Raw genomic sequence first — 18632 nt, forward strand, 5'->3', positions numbered from 1 at the left:
GAGAATCTGTCACCAGATTTCACAATACCAACTGCATGCATTATTAAATAGATCTCTCAGACCTGGTAAAGCTGGTGCATTTACTTTAAAAATCTGTGTAAGACCCCCCCCTTCTCAAAGCTTTTGTGCCCTATGTTTACCATGTATGTCAGGAAAGCTCGTGATCTACACGATACACGTATTCATAGGGCTCCATTAGTCCGACAAAGACCAAGAGTATTTTTTTGGTTTCCGTCGGACTGGTATGTGTCAGCATACCTTTTTTTTTTTTTTAAAGTATGTAATAGCATACTAGACAACGCTATTTCATCCTGAGGGATCCCGCAAACAAACATCTACTGCAGGCTATATGGTTTTTAACATGGGAGCCTATAGGTGACAGATGCCACAGTATACTCCTGAGGAAGCAAGGTTTCTCTTGGCGATACGCGTGGGGCTGGTCTTTATTTTTTTTAGTGTGCACCCCTCTGCCTGGCTTGTATCTATTGTCTTATTCTCATGATGTTTTAGGTATGTGCCTTTTTGCATTGTATGTCACATTAATTCATGATCTTATCCTATTTTAGGAATTACCACATGTATTGAAGTGGGATCCTTCTTACGGCCATTCATGTGTCCGACAGGTCTTATCTAGTTTGGGGCTCTTGCACACTTTACGGTATATCTTACGGTGTAAGCATATACTGTACTTTCTTTTCAGTAGGCCAACATTTCGGTATCAAAAATCTTTTTTTAAAATTGGGCTTATTGAACCCCTTCAGGACACAGCCTGTTTTGGCCTTGCGGATGCAGCCGATATCTTCAAATCTGGGGTGTCACTTTATGTGGTAATAACTTTGGAATGCTTTTACCTATCCAAGCGATTCTGATATCGTTTTCTCGTGACATATTGTACGTTATGTAAATGCAGAAATTTGGTCGATAAATTCAGTATTTATTTGGGAAAACCACAAATTTTGCAAAAATTTGAATTTTTCTACATTTAAATGTATCTGCTTGTAAACCAGATAGTAATACCCCACATACTTACTAGTTTACATTTCCAACATGTCTACTTTATGTTTGCATCGTTTTTTCAACATCCTTTTATTTTTCCAGGAAGTTACAAGGCTTAGAACTTTACCAGCAATTTCTCACATTTTCAAGAACATTTCCAAAACCTATTTTTGCAGGGACAAGTTCAGTTCTGAAGTAGCTTTAAGGGCCTTATATAATAGAAACCCCCATATGTCACCCAATTTTAAAAACTGCGCACCTCAAAGTTTTCAAAACAGCATTTAGAAAGTTTATTTTGAAACTTAATTTAATTTCTTTTTTTAGAAAATTTATTCTAATCCATTTTTTTCTGTAACACTGAAGGTTTTACCAAAGAAACGCAACTCAATATTTATTGCCCAGATTCCGCAGTTTTTAGAAATATGCGACCCTAGTGTGGTAATGGACTGAAACTCAGAAGCAAAGAAGCACCTAGTGGATTTTTGGGCCTCCTTTTTATTAGAATATATTTTAGGCACAATGTCAGGTTTAAAGAGGTCTCGTGGGGCCAAAACAGTGGAAACACCCCAAAAAGTCGCCATTTGGCAAACTACACCCTTCAAGGTATTTATAGAGGGGTATAGTGAGCATTTTTACCCCACAGGTTTTTTGCTGAACTTAGTGGAATTAGACCATGAAAATTATTATTTTGTCCAATAAAACTTAGAAATTATAAATTTTTACAAGGAATAAAGAAGAAAAATGACACCAACATTTGAAAAGCAAAGGAACGTGCAGCATTTGGCTTTTGGAGCTCCAGTTTGCTGGATTGGTTTTCGGGTGTCATGACGCATTTGCAAAGCCCCTGTGGGACCAAAAGAGTGGAAACGCCCCAAAAAGTGACCCCATTTGGAAAACTACAGACCTAAAAGAATTTATCTGGCGGTGTAGTGCAGTTTTTTTGCTTAATTTAGTGGAATTAGGCCATCAAAACTTCGATTTTTTATTATTCTTTTTTTTTTTTTTTTTAAATCGTTCATAGTGCGCTATAAATTACATATTTACTTTATTCTGCGGGTTAATGCGATTACGGCGATACCATATGTATATAGTTTTTTTTATGGTTTACGATGTTGGCATGATAAAAGCACTGTTTTAAAAAAATTATTTCGTTTTTGTGTCACCATATTCTAAGAGCCATAACTTTTTTTATTTTCCTATCAAGAAAGCCATGTGGGGGCTTGTTTTTTGTGGCACAAACTAGTTTTTATTGGTACCATTTTTCAGTACATGATCCATATTACATTTTTGGGGGGCTGAAGTGACTAAATATAGCGATTCTGGTATTGTTTTATTATTAAAAAAAAAAATTTACGCCGTTCACGGTGCAGGATAAATAACGTTACATTTTTATAGTTCAGGTCGTTGCAGACGTGGCGATGCCAATTATGCATAGTTTATTTGTATTTTTTTTACTTTTTTTATTTTTATACATTTTTTTTACCTTATTTTTTTGAAGTCCCACTAGGGACTTGAAGATCCAACTGTTGGATCGTTGTTAGAATACCGTGCAATACTTATGTACTAATCGCCTTCCGTAGATGGCAGACCCAGAGACCATTGATAGGCCTCCGGTTGCCATAGCAAGCATCGGCACCCCTCAATCGCTTGGCGGGGTGCCGATGGGGTTTTAACTCCTTAAATGCGGCAGTCGCTATTGACCAACGCATTTAAGGGGTTACGGCTGTGATCCAACCCGATGTCTTCTGTCAGTACTAAGGCTGCTAGTAGCAGCAAGTACTGGCAGATGCCAGGCTGCAAGGAATGCCTGTGCGCTCCGTTAGGAGCACATGTAGATTAACGGGTTGCAGGTACAAGGACCAGTGCTGCAGCCCGTTGATCTACGTGGGGTGGTCGGGAAGGGGTTAATAAAAAAAAAATGCTGGCAATAGATCACTGTGTGTGTAATGAATCTATATAATATATGAGTTTCACTTTTTGAGTTGAATTACTGAAATAAATGAACTTTTTGATGATATTCCAATTCATTGAGAAGGACCAGTATGTGGCAGATTTTAGATGGAATGCTCCTTTGAAAAGACCCAAAATAGCTGGATGGCCTCAGCAGGATAATGTGCCCTGCCACACTGCAAAAATTGCCAAGTTCCTCAAACCATTCCTGGACAAAAGTTAAGAGTTAAACGGGTTTTCTTGGACTCCAAATTCCCCAGATCTCAATCCGATCGAGCGTCTGTGAAATGTGTTGGGAAGAAAATTTGAACCATGGAGGACCCACTTTGCAACTTACAGGACTGCTGCTACACATACCACATGACACTTTGAGATTTCTTGTAGAGTCCATTCCTGGATGGGTCAGAGTTGTTTTGGCAGCATGAGAGAGGCCGAATGGTATGTATCTTTTTAACATACTCTGAGGCAGACTTATATTAACGGTCTTAAAATTTTCTTAAAACTAGACTAGAGAGGTAGAAGATGCGCCAAATTTATCACAGTGGTGCAGAAGTGGTGTGATGAATGTGGTGCATCTTGCACGTTAGACACTTTTCTTCCTTACGTCACCTTTTGATTGTCACAAATAATTGGTCTAGGGTAAACCAAAGTTCTAGTACAAGTGTGCCTTTTAAGCCATGACCCCTTTTTGCTAAGCCACACCCCCTTGTCTAGACCCTTTTAAAAACTGTCTAGTGAGCTACAAAAATTGTCTAACACATAAATGTGGCGCAGGGCATGTATGCCAGTTTTTTGGTGGTGCATTTGGCTTCATAATTCTCTCCCTCTACTACGATCCCTTACAATTTAATGGGAACTAAGTGTTATTGTTTTAGCAAAAAAAAAAAAAGCATCCTCATTGTGTAATTAAAGGTTACACACGTTTCCAATATGCTTTCTGTATCACGTCATGGTTTACTTCCATTGGATAAAAATCTGTCTGGGTCCCACTCTTGATTTTGTTGAGGTTAAGGGACGGCTGTCCTGGTACGTGGTCAACGAGACATTGACGGCTATACTTCTATATAAAGTGGACAAGTTTTACGCTATTTGGTCCTCCTGGGCTGACTATGTCGGCAACTCTCTGCGTGACCTGTTTGACTCCTCCATATATGATAGGGTTGCTTTTTCCTTTTCACTTATTGATTTGGGCTTGTCACAAGCGGGATCTCTGTTCTTCCCCTCCTTCTTGCTTTTCTCCTTTCCTTCTTCACCCTCGCTGGTGCTCTTCAGCACATTTGCTCAGTGGCCTCCTATGCTGTACCTGGCCCAGATCTCTAGAATATAACAGTTTTATTGTGCTCCGGGTGCTACTTTCTAATGTATTGTTCCACTGTACTATTTTAATGTTATCCATTCTATGCCTTCCCTATTGTTGGCACACATACGGGTCTTGACTAAACTTTGATGCCAATTGTTTTAGCATGTGCCCGACTACAATTGGTCTCATGTTGTGACTTATTGTCCTGCCTTCTAATCCAATTGTATCTTGACAGTTAGGCCCTATTCACACATTTTTTTTGGCACTAATTTTGAAGCGGAAACCACGTCTGAATCCGCACCGAAAAGCGGCCGAAATGGCTCCCATTGGGAGACAGAGGCATTTTTTTCCCAGGCTACTTTTGGTCACCTCGCAGGAAAATGAAGAGGTATGCCCTTTCTTGTCATGGTTTCCACCTCTGACGAATCAATTGGAGGCAGAAAAAACCTGCGGCACTCTTTTCCAAGCCTTTTTGGCTGCGTTTTTTACCCGCAGCCCTTGCCTTAGCTTCAATGGCCACAGGTAAAAAACAATTTGTATTGTTTATGCCTTTCAGGCTTTGGACTTGACTGTTTACAAACAAAATAATTTGTAAATCGGTCAATTGTTTATTTTCAACAAATCTTTCTATGCCTTGTAGGGTCCCATGCACACAACCGTAGTTTTCATCCGTAATTACGGATGAAATTGTGGACCTATACAGTTCTATTGGCCACAGACACCTTTCCGTATATATTTACGGATGGGTGTCTGGGCCGTAGAAATGTTCTGCAAAATATAGAACATGTCCTATTCTTGTCTGCTTCCACAATTGCAGCGGGATACGGATGTGTATCCGTAGCAATTTGATCCGTATTTGCAGACAGTAAAAACCCTTACGGTCGTGTGCATGAGACCTAACTTTGTACTTTTAAAAAGGTTTATAAATAAGCAAGTTTAAATACAATCTTTCCTGGTCATGTGATCGATACACAGTTGTATGACTCGTTACAATACAGTTATTAGAGCTGTGAAATGTAATGTGATCCTATTAAATTCGGTAATAAATAAACTTCTGTTCAATTTAAATGAACTGGAAGTGTATTGCTGTATATTTTGTGCAATGAACAAGCATAGAAGACAAAACAACAGGAATCTCCCCACAAACTATATTTATTATAATTTATATTTATCCAGTTCAGAACCAGCGAACACATATTAGCCATAAGTCTGCAGTTTATCTCAAAGTTGTGTAGTTATGCAAACCGTAGTTCTGGACACCACACAGTCCACAACCAATGTCCCTGTGTATAACTGTATTCCATTACGGAAAGGACATTGGTATTAGCTAAACTAGAAAGCATGATTGGTAAGTACCAAGCCTATAGGTCTACACGATAAAGATCTGCCACCCCAAGGACTATATACTACATAGTAAGATCACATGGAACGGCATTCAGGCCAGCTGATCGATTCCACAGAACAGGCACGTGAATCAAAATATCCATACAAAATATATAAATATATATCTATCTCTATATACTGGGAGTGTAAACGTATATTGGAAAGTGTAAACTGGCATAAGAAATTCTAGCGTCTCTTTAAAAAGCACAGATTCTGAACCTGGCCAGCCAAGTCCATACCCTGGGTGACAGGTGGACCACATTGCTCTGCTAAATCACATCACAAGTCTCCTATCTCACATCTTTATGAACCTCAGTTTGTTTCCTTTCAAATTCATTGGTTCCCACTCAGATGTCTCAGCTGAAACTGCCTGTTGAGACCAGATCATGCCTACCTCCTTCCACAAAATGATCTATACTTTTCTGAAAGTCACAAGCAAGTGCACTATGAGGAAGTCTGAAAAGGAGCCAAGTAGAGCACAATGCCAACCAAACGAGGCGGCAACGAAGAAAAAAAGCTGGCATTGTACAAATTATGGATTTAACTGGCAATGATCTAATCAACCAGTCGGCCCATTTAAGCCTGTCGCTTATTCAACCAGCTTAGTGTCTTCTCATAGTGCCAAGTCATGATTATAAAAGCTCATAATATTCTTGAGCCATTAAAGTCAAGAGTCAAAGCTACAATGTAGAAGATACAGGACTATTAAATAACCCATTCAGACAATAAATATAAATCTGTCAGGGCCACTTGCCTGCCTGCTAAGACACTAGATCAACCACTCAAAGACAAAGTGCATGTCTAAAGTCAAACACCAAGTTACTTAAATATACCATACTATAACTTGGTAAACACATGGTTTCATTTAACTTGTACTAATCCGGAGTTACAGCCTGTACTATAGTCCAGAGCTCCATTCACAATCCTACAGGCTTCAGAGCCTAAATCTCCCAGCATTCCTTGCGGGCTCAATGTTGAGCTGGTAATTGCTTCTCCAACATCAGATTACTGTAAAGTGCTTGGGGCAAACTGTCCCACTGCATTTTTGGAGCTCAATGTCGTTGGGGAATGTGTGTTCCAACTGTCAACGGTTTCCAATGAGTCATGACGACTAGCAGAATTCTGAATGGAGCTCTGAGGTATAATACAGGCTGACTCAAGATCAGTACAAGAGAAGTAATGTAATGTATTTACAAAGTTACTAAACTTTTTATGTAGATTATATCCATCTATATTGTGAAATGATGTTCAACGCTGGACATACCCTTTGACATACATAAATAATAATTAAAAACCTGGTATCCTGGATTCCAGAGGCCTTTCAGAGGGAACCTCCATTTTCAACTTCACAGGTTCCTATGACTTGTTTAGTTGCTGCTGTGATACATATAAATTACCTTCCATATAAAACTATTCACATTACCTTCTATTTTCGAATACAAGTCGAAAATACGAGCCCATAACATTTCTACCCAGCATGCCACAATGTAAGTGTTCACCTTCTACCTCATGTGAGCCAAGTCTTTCCAGCGTCTCTTCTATTCTTATTCTTTCTTACACACTTTCAACATAACTTCTATGTAGGACACTTGCTTTTCGTTCTCTATCCATCATTCATGTTATTTCTTCTTTTATCAACTTTGGTTGACCACTTACGTGTTCCATCCCAGCCAACATACCGGTTACCCTTTCAAAAGCGAACGTTCACATACTCCCACCCCACCATTCCTCCTTACTTTATCTAAACCACAATTCTTTTAATACATACATTATCCAGTGTATCACATTCCTCAATTTTTAAGCAGAGTGTGTGTAGGGTGTGCATGTTTTCATTTCCACTATGAGCATATATTTTTTTTTTATTGTGTAAATGTGGATTCAGTCTCCTGCAGCAGCTTTATTGCCCACTACCCCACCAATTTAGAGACTGTTTATTGACAACACATCAGCAGACAATTTCTTGTCGCATGTGTATGATCTGTAGTAACGCATCTTGTACATCTGCATCCATGTGGCCCTGTGAAGAACAAAACAATGCTTTAGTATAAGTTATCCACATGCCTATATGTCAGATAGTACAATTAATGTATGTCTCTAGAATAAACAACGATTTTATTTCACAATTAAACAACAAAAGGACACATTGTATATATTTATTACTCTATATTCCTGGCTTACCTGCACAGCATTCAGAAGATGTGCACGATAGATAGAAATGATCTCCTGGTGTCTTCGATGGGTGTCCTGTGACAAAGCATTATGGTGAAGTAAGGATTACAGATTGAAGAGGGTACAATACATAAGGATTATTATTGTGATATTGACCAGAAGAATGCAAAGTTGAGATTGTCCACCACTGGAAATACTGAAGCGCATATGACTTACATGGGCTAAACCCTCAAGCTCTTTATTGCGCACGTGGGCAAATGGGACTGGTGGATCACCAAAGATCAGTTGTGTGGTCATTTATGGTCTATAACAACAGGTTTTAGCAACTGGATATGTGCTGCCAAATCAAACTTTAGTCTTACTACTCCAAATGTGCCAAGTGGCAGGAGAGGCTTGGTGGTATTGTTAATCTATAATTTAATTATAAGAGTCGTATTATAGAACTTACATCTAACTGGCACTGTAGGGATTTGATCTGATTCTGCAGGGCCTCGGCAGACTGGGTCTTCTCAGGGAGCAGGGACAAACTCTGTTTCAGCCTGTCCACATCATTAAGAAGGGAACGGATCTGGTGACCGGACAAAGAACTTTACATTAGATCTTTGTAGTATCTAAAACTTCTACAACCGCGACATACAGCATACACATTTCGTGTCTCACTTGCTTGTCTTTGCTTTCCAGATCTCCACCTGATCGCTGAATGGTCTCCTTTAGTCCCTCCATTGTAGACAGCGATTGTTTGTGCCTCTCCATGAGTTTATTGATCTCTTGTTCTTGACCGCTGCTCTTTTGCCTTAATTTCTCGCTCTGCCGTAAAGCTTCTTGCAGGTCTTTAGCTGCTCGGTTGCTGTCCTCTCTGAACCTGTTGCTGGCCTCCTCAAGCTGAGCCACTCTCTGTTCTAGTGCGATCCTAACCACACTAAAATCGTTTTTTTCTCTATTGCTGTAACGCTCCCGTTCATCTAGATTTTTATGTGCCTTCTTTAATTCCTCACGGAGTTTATTCATTTCCTGCTCAGCCAACGACCATTTCTCGTCCTTTTCCCTTAATTTCTGTTCTGCTGCCGCGGCACTCCTCTGCCAGGCCTCCTTTTCCTCAGCATGCAGGGTGCTGGAGACAGAGCCAGCTTTCTGTTTCTCCAATTCTTTTTCCAAGTTTTGGACTTTTTCCTGCATCTTCTCACTCAGGAAAGCTTTGGCTTGAAGTTCAGCCTCTAGAGTTGTCTTTGTGTTGTTCAATATGCTTTGCAACTCATTGTGTTTCTCTATGGGAATGTATTGACAGCCGAGACTTTCCTGCATTTCCTTGAGTTTCCGTGTGACCTGGAGGTTCTCTTCCTGTAACACATCATTTTTCTCTTTGAAGTCTATCTCTTTCTTCTGAAACTGCTCTATGCAGCCTCGGAGATGCTCCAATTCAGAAAGCATCGAACTTCCTTCTCCCTTTCGGGACATGCGTTCCTCAGCAAGGCTACATTCTGCAATCTCCAGTTCTTTCCTAAGATTCAAAGTTTCTTGCTGCTGCTTGGAAAGATCATCTTGCGCTGCCTGAGTTACACGACGCTGTTTCTGCAGCTCAGACTCCATCTCATTTCTTATTGCCTGGAATTTTTTCTCCTTCTCCTCAATGCTGGTAAGAGGAGCATATTTTTCAGTAATGCAGTGCTGCAATGTGTCCAATTCTGCGCTCTGTTCTTTGAGAGCTACCTGTAGCCGCCTCACCTCCTCTTTTTCATGCTGATAGCTGGCGTGCACCTGCATATACTCCTGCTCAATCTGTTCTTTACATTTCTGCAGCTCTGCCACTTTCTCCTCGTGTTCTTTTTGCATCACAAAATCAGAACTCAACTGTTTTTTGATATTGTGCAGATGGGTCTGCAATTCTGCTCGTGCAGTAGCCTCTTTGGTTGCTTGATCCCGCAGTCCTGCAGTCTTTGCAATCTCACATTTCAGCTTCTCTTGCAATTCCGCCTGCTTTGCAACCTCAATCTTCAGCTGTTTCTGCATGTCAGATTTAAGTGCAGACTCCCTGTCCAGCTGTGCTTGCAGTGCGGTTTGCTTGGCAACATTTCTTTCTAGCTCTCGTTGAACCATTGTAATCTCCTTTGTCTCACTTTCCAGTCGTTTCCTGGTCGTGGTCACCTCCGCTTTAGTCTTCTCTAACTCAGCAGTGAGAGACGCAGAAGTCTGCAGATGTGTAGTCAGGGGTATGTGGTTCTCTCTCAAATTAGCATTCTCTGATAGAAGAGAGTTTGATCTCTTTGCCTCCTCCTCGTGTTTCTTTGACACTTCTGCTAGTTGTTTTTCCAGTTCTCTGATCCTTATCTGCATATCCTTCATATTTTTCTCATGCTCTTCACGGGAAGTAGTGGATGATTGGAGAAGCATCATACCCTCTTTTAATGTTTTCCTCTCCTTCAGCAGCCCCTCTTGTTCCTGCTCTGCTTTCCTGTGACTCGCCTCGGACTCTACTAATTTTTGGCTTAGTAGAGCTATGGTTTCCTCGCAGGCTCTCTTGGTCTCTGCATGCAATTGTGCTGGAATATGTTGACTTCTCATCTCTCCTTTTAACTCTTCAATTTGCCTTTGCAGCAGAGTTTTCTCAGTTTTTAGCTTTTCGCCTTCTCGACTAAGAGTGCCGTTCTTTACTTTAAGCTCATCCAATTCTTTTTTGAGCATATCCCACTTTTCTTCTGATCGCTTCTTTTCTCGATTTGCATTTTCAAGATCATCTCTAACTTTAGTCAGTTCCTGCTCAGTTTCTTCCAAGCTCCGTGACCTTTCATTTACTTCATTTGTCAGAAGGCATCTCATGTTCTCAAACTTGTCTGTGGTGACAGCAAGAGCTAGTTGCTCTGCCTTCTCCTGTGCCCTTCGTTCTGCACGTTCCTTTTCTTCCTCACACAGTGCTAGTTCATCCTGGAGGCGGCGATTCTCCTTACGCAAGCGTGCATCTTCCCTCCGCAGCTCCTGCACCAGAAGCTCATTGTGACGCAGCTGGTTGCGTAGCTTTCCAACTTCAGCAGATGCACCTTCATATTTGCTCTTTATCTCTTGCAGCTGCTCCTGCAATTCCTCTGCCCGAGAGGTGCCATTCAGAGCTTCTTTCGTTAGGTGATCTTTCAGTGCCAAGAAATGTGTTTGCATCTGTTTCACTTTACTTTCAGAGTCCAGCATGCGCTTCTGGACATCACGGAGTGCTTCTTCGAGCTGACGGATCTGCTTGTCTGACTCCGCTTTACTCCGATCCCTCTCTGATGCCAGGGTTACACACTCAGAAGATCTCCTTGAAAGCTCTTGCTGCAGCCTCACAGTCTCCTCTCTGGCCATTTCATAATATCTGCGGATGGTGTCCTGTTCCTTGCCAGCATTTTCCCCGGGAAGTTCCAGAGGTCGCAGCTGAGACCTGGCCGGCAGGTGAGCTGCAAGCTAAGAGTAAAGATACAAAGTGTAAATGCAATGTAAAGACTTTCTTTTACATAAACAAAAAGTTGTCAACGCCTTCCCCAAAATTTAATTAGTTTCTCGACCAGACACCAACATGCATCAGGACTTTGCCACAAGCACTCAGAGAAAAACATTCAGATTTTATTCAATTGGACTTTTAGTGGCATTGACCAAATCTGGCCCACCCAAAAAAAAAAATGATACATGATACATTTAATTAATGTTTCAGGACAATCTCAAAGCTTTATTAAACGGTACTAAATGAGTAGCATTGTCCATCGGAGGAGACCAAACATTGGAGGACAATCTCAAAAAACATTGCAGTCATACATTCCCTTCTTCACACTCCTCACCTGTGGATCAGCATGAAGAACAAGGTTTTGCTTCATTACTAGGTCTTCTTTACCTAGAACAGAAAAAGAATTAGACTGGGTTCACACTGCACTAGTATGGTGTTTATAACATGCGTTTTCTGTTGTAGTACACAAACTCCCATGCCTCTCAGTGGGAATTTATCAACCAAAACAAAAAAAACGCAACAAAAATGCACATTGTAAACCCAGCCTTAGAGATCCTTACATCCAGGTAGGACTGTCCGTACGTTGTGTGAACGCCCTCATACTCACCATTGCTGAAAGGGCTGTTTGGAGCGGAGTGATTTTTCTGCTGAACAATAAAAAAGGAGAAAATAGTTTGTATTTTAAAAACTTCTCAAATTGTCCTTGGGAAGATAAATAAATAATAAAATTCAAGTTCTGACAAAAACAACCACCAACAGAATTACTTGAAAATATTCCAGTGATCTGATGCAGCTTCAACTTCAGAACCCCCCCCCCCCCAAGCAAACGATAATCGTTCTGCCTATGGTAATAGGGGGGTCAGTTATAATCGGAATAATAAGTCTTTCGTGATTAACATTGGAACTGTGGCATTTCAATAAGAACATTTGCAATAAATAGGTTTTCTGGTATTTTACATTTGCAGCTTTAAGTGTGGTATTATATACCTCCAATTGCAATTTAGGTCACAAACACCTCCATGTACTATGGTACTGCGATTTTCACTCATGGACTGAAGTGCTGCAGCAGTTAGATCAGAAAGTTCCAACATCTTACAAGCTGAATCTGCAGTAATATTCCAGAGAATTCCTTTAAACCATTATAGTTCCTTCCTATGGCCGACACCTGTACACCATAGTCTGACTAGTCACATTGCATAAAAGGTTCTTCACTTGACTGCGGACCACATTCTGGTTGGTCTCCTTATTCTCCAGCCACATCTCGGCACCAGCCTATATCACGACTCATGCTAACCTCGTAATATCTCAGTTTCCCACGCAGGTTCTCCATAGTTCTCAGGCTCTCCTCAAGTTCTTTTTCTTTAGCTTCCAACAGTGATTTTAGCTCCTCTCTCTGCGATTTTAATTATGGAGAAGAATAAAAAGTAAAAAATGTAAAAAAAAAGTTCGGTAAGTTGCAAACAAAAGTACGATGATGTACGTTACATCCCAAACACGATGCCGTCCTACCTCATTCTCCAGATCATCGGTCATCATCTGTTCCTGCAATATGAAGTAAATATAAGTGCCCCTGTCGGATACAATAGACTGGCCCCTCTTCTTTATTACTCACCGCTCTTGAACACACAGACCCTAACTGGAAACCCCACCTAGTTCCCTGCATAGAGAAATAAAGTCCACCCCGCCTGGGAAAGTTGCAGCTATTTCCTGTCTCCGATGCACTTGTTTGTAGCTTTATTTTTTTCCCCCTCCCTTGTTTTTCTATTTTAAAGTGAGGATTGTAAGGTTGATTCTTCCTTTTCAGCAGAACTCCCAGTGTTTTATTAATGGCGATTACAATACGGTTATCAAACACCATGACAGAGTCGGTGATGACTCTCATCATAAACACAGACTCATGTCGCTGTATAAACAGACCATTTAATGAGCTATAAATATGAAATGCCTCACACACACCTGACAATAAACGCTAATTATATACTGAAGCCCTTAATCAGATTGCGATCCCTCCACCCGCTAATAAAGGTAGAAATGCGGAGAAGACACCGAACCCCACCTGGCTGAGCTGGTGCTGTAAGCCTCCCACTTTTTCCAGCAGCGCTCTCTGTTCTTGCTGTACTTTTCTGACTCTATCCCGTAGATCTTCATTCTCAGTTTCCAAGTCCTAAAGGAATGAGGAAAATAAATACTCTGTTTAATGCAACTATTATAGCACCTCACCAAATCCCAGGAGCCAGGAAACCAATACACCTAGAAATTCTCTGCTGGTGCCTAACTTTTTGGTTGTTTTCTATTGAGGTCTAAAAAAATTTAAGCCGGCTTCTAGAGTGGTCTAACTGGCTCCTGAAGGCTACAGTAATTTTTCCACCCCTACCATATTACATACATATATCATTGCTAGAATGAATAGTAAAAACATGCTTACACACACCTGGGACTGGTCCTTTGACTTTGCTGGGGTCTCCTCTTTTGAATTATACTTTGCCCATTTCTGTGTGGAAGTAACACATAGCACCAGTTATAGGCAGATGCGGAGAAGAATGCCCAAAACACACATTAATAACTTTGGTTATAAAATAAAAGCTCCCACCCCAGCGTCTGACTAGTTTGGTGTCACATCTTTGCTGATGGGGTGAACATGGTTTGTGGAAGTCGCAGGTTGGGTGGGAGTAAACGAATAGAGGACATTAACACGGGAACAATACTGTGAGCTATCTGCAATAGAAGTGGCAGCCACTACATATAGGCAGGGCAATGTAAGATAATCTGCATGCCATGGGAGGGAACCTGCAAATATACTATGATTTTATAGAAATATTTCATGTACATGCACACACATACTTCACACAGACCCCTGAGGTGAACTGCAAAAAAATATTTTCCATACATGAAGGCTAATGGACTACTGGTGAGAAGATCCACCATCGTTGGAGAGGTTTCTAAAGGTTTACAATCTTTAACGAAGCTTATGAAATTTTAGTCTTTAAAGGTAGACAAAAAAACAAAAAAAAAAACGTATTCAAGTTCAATCTATTAGAAAGAGTGGCAATTGTGAATCACTAGAATGTATGTAAAGGTTTCTGGGGGCGCTCAGAACAAGGAGACTTTTTTTTTGGACTCCCTGTCATTAATTCCATAGAAAACCAGCGTCAACCTCTAGCCAGTCATTACAGCAGCCATACTAGTTGCGGTTACGTCCTTGTTTGTGATGTACCAAAGAGTGAGTTCATGTGGCGGCTACGGGGCTCTGGGAGAGAGGGGGGCTTGGTCCCATCCTCTTTTCTATTAAGTGACGAGAACCTGTGCAGGACTCTCCCCACCACAGAAATTGCAATATTAGCAAACAAGGGGGAGGGAAATTGACCCAAAAAAGAACAGGATTTTCAATCTTTTTGATTGTAGGGTGAAATGCTCTATGAAAGGTACACGGAGCACGAACATATTTTCTGCTACTATCAGCAAAACAAGAACGGACAGAAGCGGTGTAAAAAAAAATAATGACACTCACAGAGCGTAAAGACACCATGCTCCTTATAGGTTCTGCTCCTGTGAGAAAATACAAACAGGTCAACATTACACTTCTTGAGAATAATCCCTTGTGCAATAACTTAAGATCGCCATAGAGAAAAAGGTTCACCTCGAGGAGAGCTCCCAACTGCTGTCCTGATGAGGGACAAGATCTCAAGGTTATCCCCAATTCTGCTATAATAGGCGCAGTCATGTCCCAAAGTGTCGACCAGTGTAACATCAGCCCCTGCTCTCAGCAGGACTTCCACAGCTTCACGGCATCCGTACTCACAGCCCAGCATCAGCGGAGTCCTGAGTGATATAGACCGTATCATATCAGTACATATATATATATACACACACATACACTCACACACACAAATTATTTTAAATGCCTCAGCGTTAACTGAACTTACTTATGCTGCTTGTCTCGGGCATTGATATCTGCTCCTTTCTCTTTCAGAAGTTGGCAAATAGCTGGACGACACATTTGTGTGGCCAATGCTAGTGGGGTCCTTCCATCCTGGAGGTACAGAAGAATAAAGATTGAATCCCTGACTTAATGTTACATATTTCTGAGGGTTTTTTATGTCAGGTGGTGGAAACCGTAGCAATAAAATTGAAAAAATATAAAGCTAAAATTCTCACCAAATCTTTGGCATTTACTAAAGCCCCATGATCGCACAAAAGCTGCACGCTGGAACAACAATCAGACATGGCTGCAGAAGAGGAGACATCAGGCACAGATTCAGATGATGGGGACGAAAGACATTGTTCAGAGACGTTTCATCACACGTGTTCGCTTACCTGCATCATGCAGCGCGGTCCTGCCTTGCAGATCCACATTCTCAGTTGGACAATTAAACTGATGATAAAGCACAAATCTCTCAGAAAACAGATAACTAAATACAATTATAACATGTACATGTGTGAGTAACGGAATAAGATCTTCCTCTCATCCAAAAATATAACATTATGAAGAATCCGCAAAGGTTTTGTGAGCCAATGTCCAACCATCTGTTTTAAAACGTAGATAGCCACTTGATCATTTACTTGGGAATGAGCGTCACGAGGCACTAAAAGTCAGGCAAAAGCCACACTCCTAGAAATACTGCGAGGTGCACAATATTTGAATTTTTTTCCGACCATTTGCAGAACATTTACAAGTAGCTCCATTGAAGTGCACTCTAAATGTAAATTCCAGTACCGCGCCACCTACCTGCAGAAGCTTCTGTAGACAAAGGGAGTGTCCAAACTTTGCTGATAGATGCAACGCATTTCGCCCTGATGCAAGAAAACAAGTGTAAATTGCTGAAGACACATGGTCATTGAACAGTTGAGAAAATTGCAGATTTTTGTACCCCCAGCTATAAAAATTGTTGTAGGATAATATTTAAAAAGGGATCCCAGACCTAAAATGTATAAGGCTGGATTTTCCCATTGCGTTTTAAATGTGTTTTTTGCTGCGATTCTTAGGGTATGTTCACACGAGGGCGTCCGTAACGGATGAAATTACGGGGATGTTTCAGCCTGAAAACATCCCCGTAATTTCAGCCGTACCGGCATGTGCAGGCGCTTGAACGCCGCGTCAATTACGGCCGTAATTAGCGCTGCTTTTCATTGGAGTCAATGAATAGCGGCTCCAATTACGGCCAAAGAAGTGACAGGTCACTTCTTTGACGCGGGCGTCTATTTACGCGCCGTCATTTGACAGCGGCGCGTAAATATACGCCTCGTGTGAACAGACAAACGTCTGCCCATTGCTTTCAATGGGCAGATGTTTGTCATCGCTATTGAGGCGCTATTTACAGACGTAATTCGGGGCAAAAACGCCCGAATTACGTCCGTAAATAGGCCGTGTGAACATACCCTTAATGAAAATTGTGGAAAAATGTTTCACAGAAAAAAAAAAGAAAAAAGAAAAGCATTTAAACTGTGAGAACCCAGCTTTATGGGGAAAAAAAAACAATCAAAACAAATAATTTATTTGACAGCCTACAATATCGCTGCAGGAAACAGGGCTTCGCTTGTCTGTTCTCCATTGCAGACTGAGCAGTAGGGAAGGTTTCTGCAAAAGCAAGCTGCCTCCCAGCAAGAGACAAAGCTTCCTGAGCAACACTTCTTTGACAAACATATCGTTTTAAATGCACTAGTACTGGAGAAAAGGGGAAAGAGGGCAGATATTTCATCCCGAATAGTGAAATTACACGCCCAGTCAACATACCAGCAGCATCAGGGGCTATGAGATCGACCCCATGTAAGAGGATGGCATTCAGACATTCCAGGTGACCCTTCGAAGCAACAACATGGAATCTGAGTGTAAACAAATAGACAATAAATAGAATAAATAACTACACATAGATGATGCAGATAACTACTTCACCCCTCCCCCACAAGGGAACATCTTTCATGGAGGCTGTATGCCTCCCGCAAGCCTTTCAAATTAACAAACACATCAAGTTATACATCCGATCCTGTCCACGGGGTTTACAGGCTTGTCCAGTTTTCATAATACTTAAATGCCTATTGAGAGTGTGAGAAGTATATCATTTACAAAAAATACAACAGAAGGCCAGGTCAACACACAGCGGACAAATCCACTGTAAATCCGAACCGCAAGTCAATTTCTGATCAGCAAAAATCCCAAGGTATGTGGATGAGATTTGTTGGAAGTTCAACCACATGGCTGGTACGGTAATCTGCTGCAGATTTTGCATGTGCAAACCTGCATGGAAAATCTGCAGCATTTCTACTACGTGTGAACCCGGCCTTAGTCGAAAGCCGGCCATACACACGTGTTTGTGGTTTCAGCCAAACGAGCGTTCAGCCCACGACCATCTCCCCCATAAACAGCTGAGCTTGCATGTTTATTTCACTGGTGAAAGCTGCAGCCAGAGAGTCTCCATAGCTTGTATTCCACAAGAGCAAAACTATAGGACATCTTGGAACCCTACATGCCTAATCCACCATTCCCCCTGACATCTGACACTGTGGTTGAAATGTGATGAAACGTGCATACACATTAGAATGATTGCCAATCCGGACTGGCAGGAAGGTTAAATGTGGATTACTATAGAATGTCGGCTGTCATTTCCACCATATTATAATGATCATCATGAATTATGAAACCTGGGTGGTCAAACCTAGTTTTTAGTTTCAAAAGGTTTTTTTATGAAAAAAAAAACAAAAACTAAAAAACACAACAACCAGGATATACAATTGCAAAAGTAGAGTATCGAACCCCACACAGGGAGAGATGGAGTAAAGCATATAAGAAAAGGGAAGGGAATGGGAAACAAAGGTAAAAGATACATTATGGTGAAATTGGCCAATGGTAACAAGAGCCATTAACCGATACAGTAGGAAAAGTCACAAAGCCCCCTATATATGAATGAATAGTAGTATGCAAATCCGCCAGAGAATGATTATGATGATGAAACCATTCTATAAGATGGGTATTCGTAGGGAGTAAACCTAAGCGGTTTCTCTCCCAGTAGGCAAACGGACAACTGTGTAAGGACCGTAAGCGGGCAAATATCAGAGATTAGTGTACATATTTGAAACCAAAGGGTTACTTCCAATGGGCATGACCACCATATACGGTACATGGTCTTTTCAGCAGTGCATTTTCTGAAGCAACAGGGCGAAACATCAGGGTATATAAAGTGCAAGCTAGCAAGAAACAAGTAGGTTCTACGTAGGATCATTATTGAGGTCTCGGCTAAGGAAACCTGCCAGTTACCCTTGCTGATAGTCTCACAACACCGTTGGCACTCATCAGTAGAAAGGCTAATACCCATGTCCTCCTCCCATTAGTTTTTAATGCATATCTACAATTCTGGGCTGGGAAGTTTAGTTTCG

The 18632-nt window shown here is 41.1% G+C and overlaps 1 protein-coding gene across 3 annotated transcripts in view; it reads right to left on the reverse strand.

Moving 5' to 3' along the window:
* Positions 1–5387: 5387 nt before the first annotated feature.
* Positions 5388–18632, reverse strand: part of UACA (uveal autoantigen with coiled-coil domains and ankyrin repeats) — a 92997-nt gene continuing 79752 nt past the window's right edge. For 2 of the 3 annotated variants that reach the window (XM_075858362.1, XM_075858365.1), the window contains exons 3-19: positions 16996–17084; positions 15991–16055; positions 15579–15636; positions 15420–15490; positions 15188–15294; positions 14902–15083; positions 14773–14810; positions 13696–13755; positions 13321–13428; positions 12774–12806; positions 12559–12657; positions 11872–11911; positions 11599–11651; positions 8459–11227; positions 8247–8366; positions 7808–7873; positions 5388–7646 (exon numbers count right to left, since the gene is read on the reverse strand). In XM_075858362.1, the coding sequence (XP_075714477.1) occupies positions 7575–7646; positions 7808–7873; positions 8247–8366; positions 8459–11227; positions 11599–11651; positions 11872–11911; positions 12559–12657; positions 12774–12806; positions 13321–13428; positions 13696–13755; positions 14773–14810; positions 14902–15083; positions 15188–15294; positions 15420–15490; positions 15579–15636; positions 15991–16055; positions 16996–17084 (4030 nt within the window). In that variant the 3' untranslated portion in view covers positions 5388–7574. The remainder of the gene's footprint in view (positions 7647–7807; positions 7874–8246; positions 8367–8458; positions 11228–11598; positions 11652–11871; positions 11912–12558; positions 12658–12773; positions 12807–13320; positions 13429–13695; positions 13756–14772; positions 14811–14901; positions 15084–15187; positions 15295–15419; positions 15491–15578; positions 15637–15990; positions 16056–16995; positions 17085–18632) is intronic. The other variant, XM_075858364.1, reaches the window with a different exon arrangement.

The sequence above is a fragment of the Rhinoderma darwinii genome, chromosome 3 (genome assembly GCF_050947455.1).
Source record: "Rhinoderma darwinii isolate aRhiDar2 chromosome 3, aRhiDar2.hap1, whole genome shotgun sequence".
Classification (NCBI taxonomy): Eukaryota; Metazoa; Chordata; class Amphibia; order Anura; family Rhinodermatidae; genus Rhinoderma; species Rhinoderma darwinii.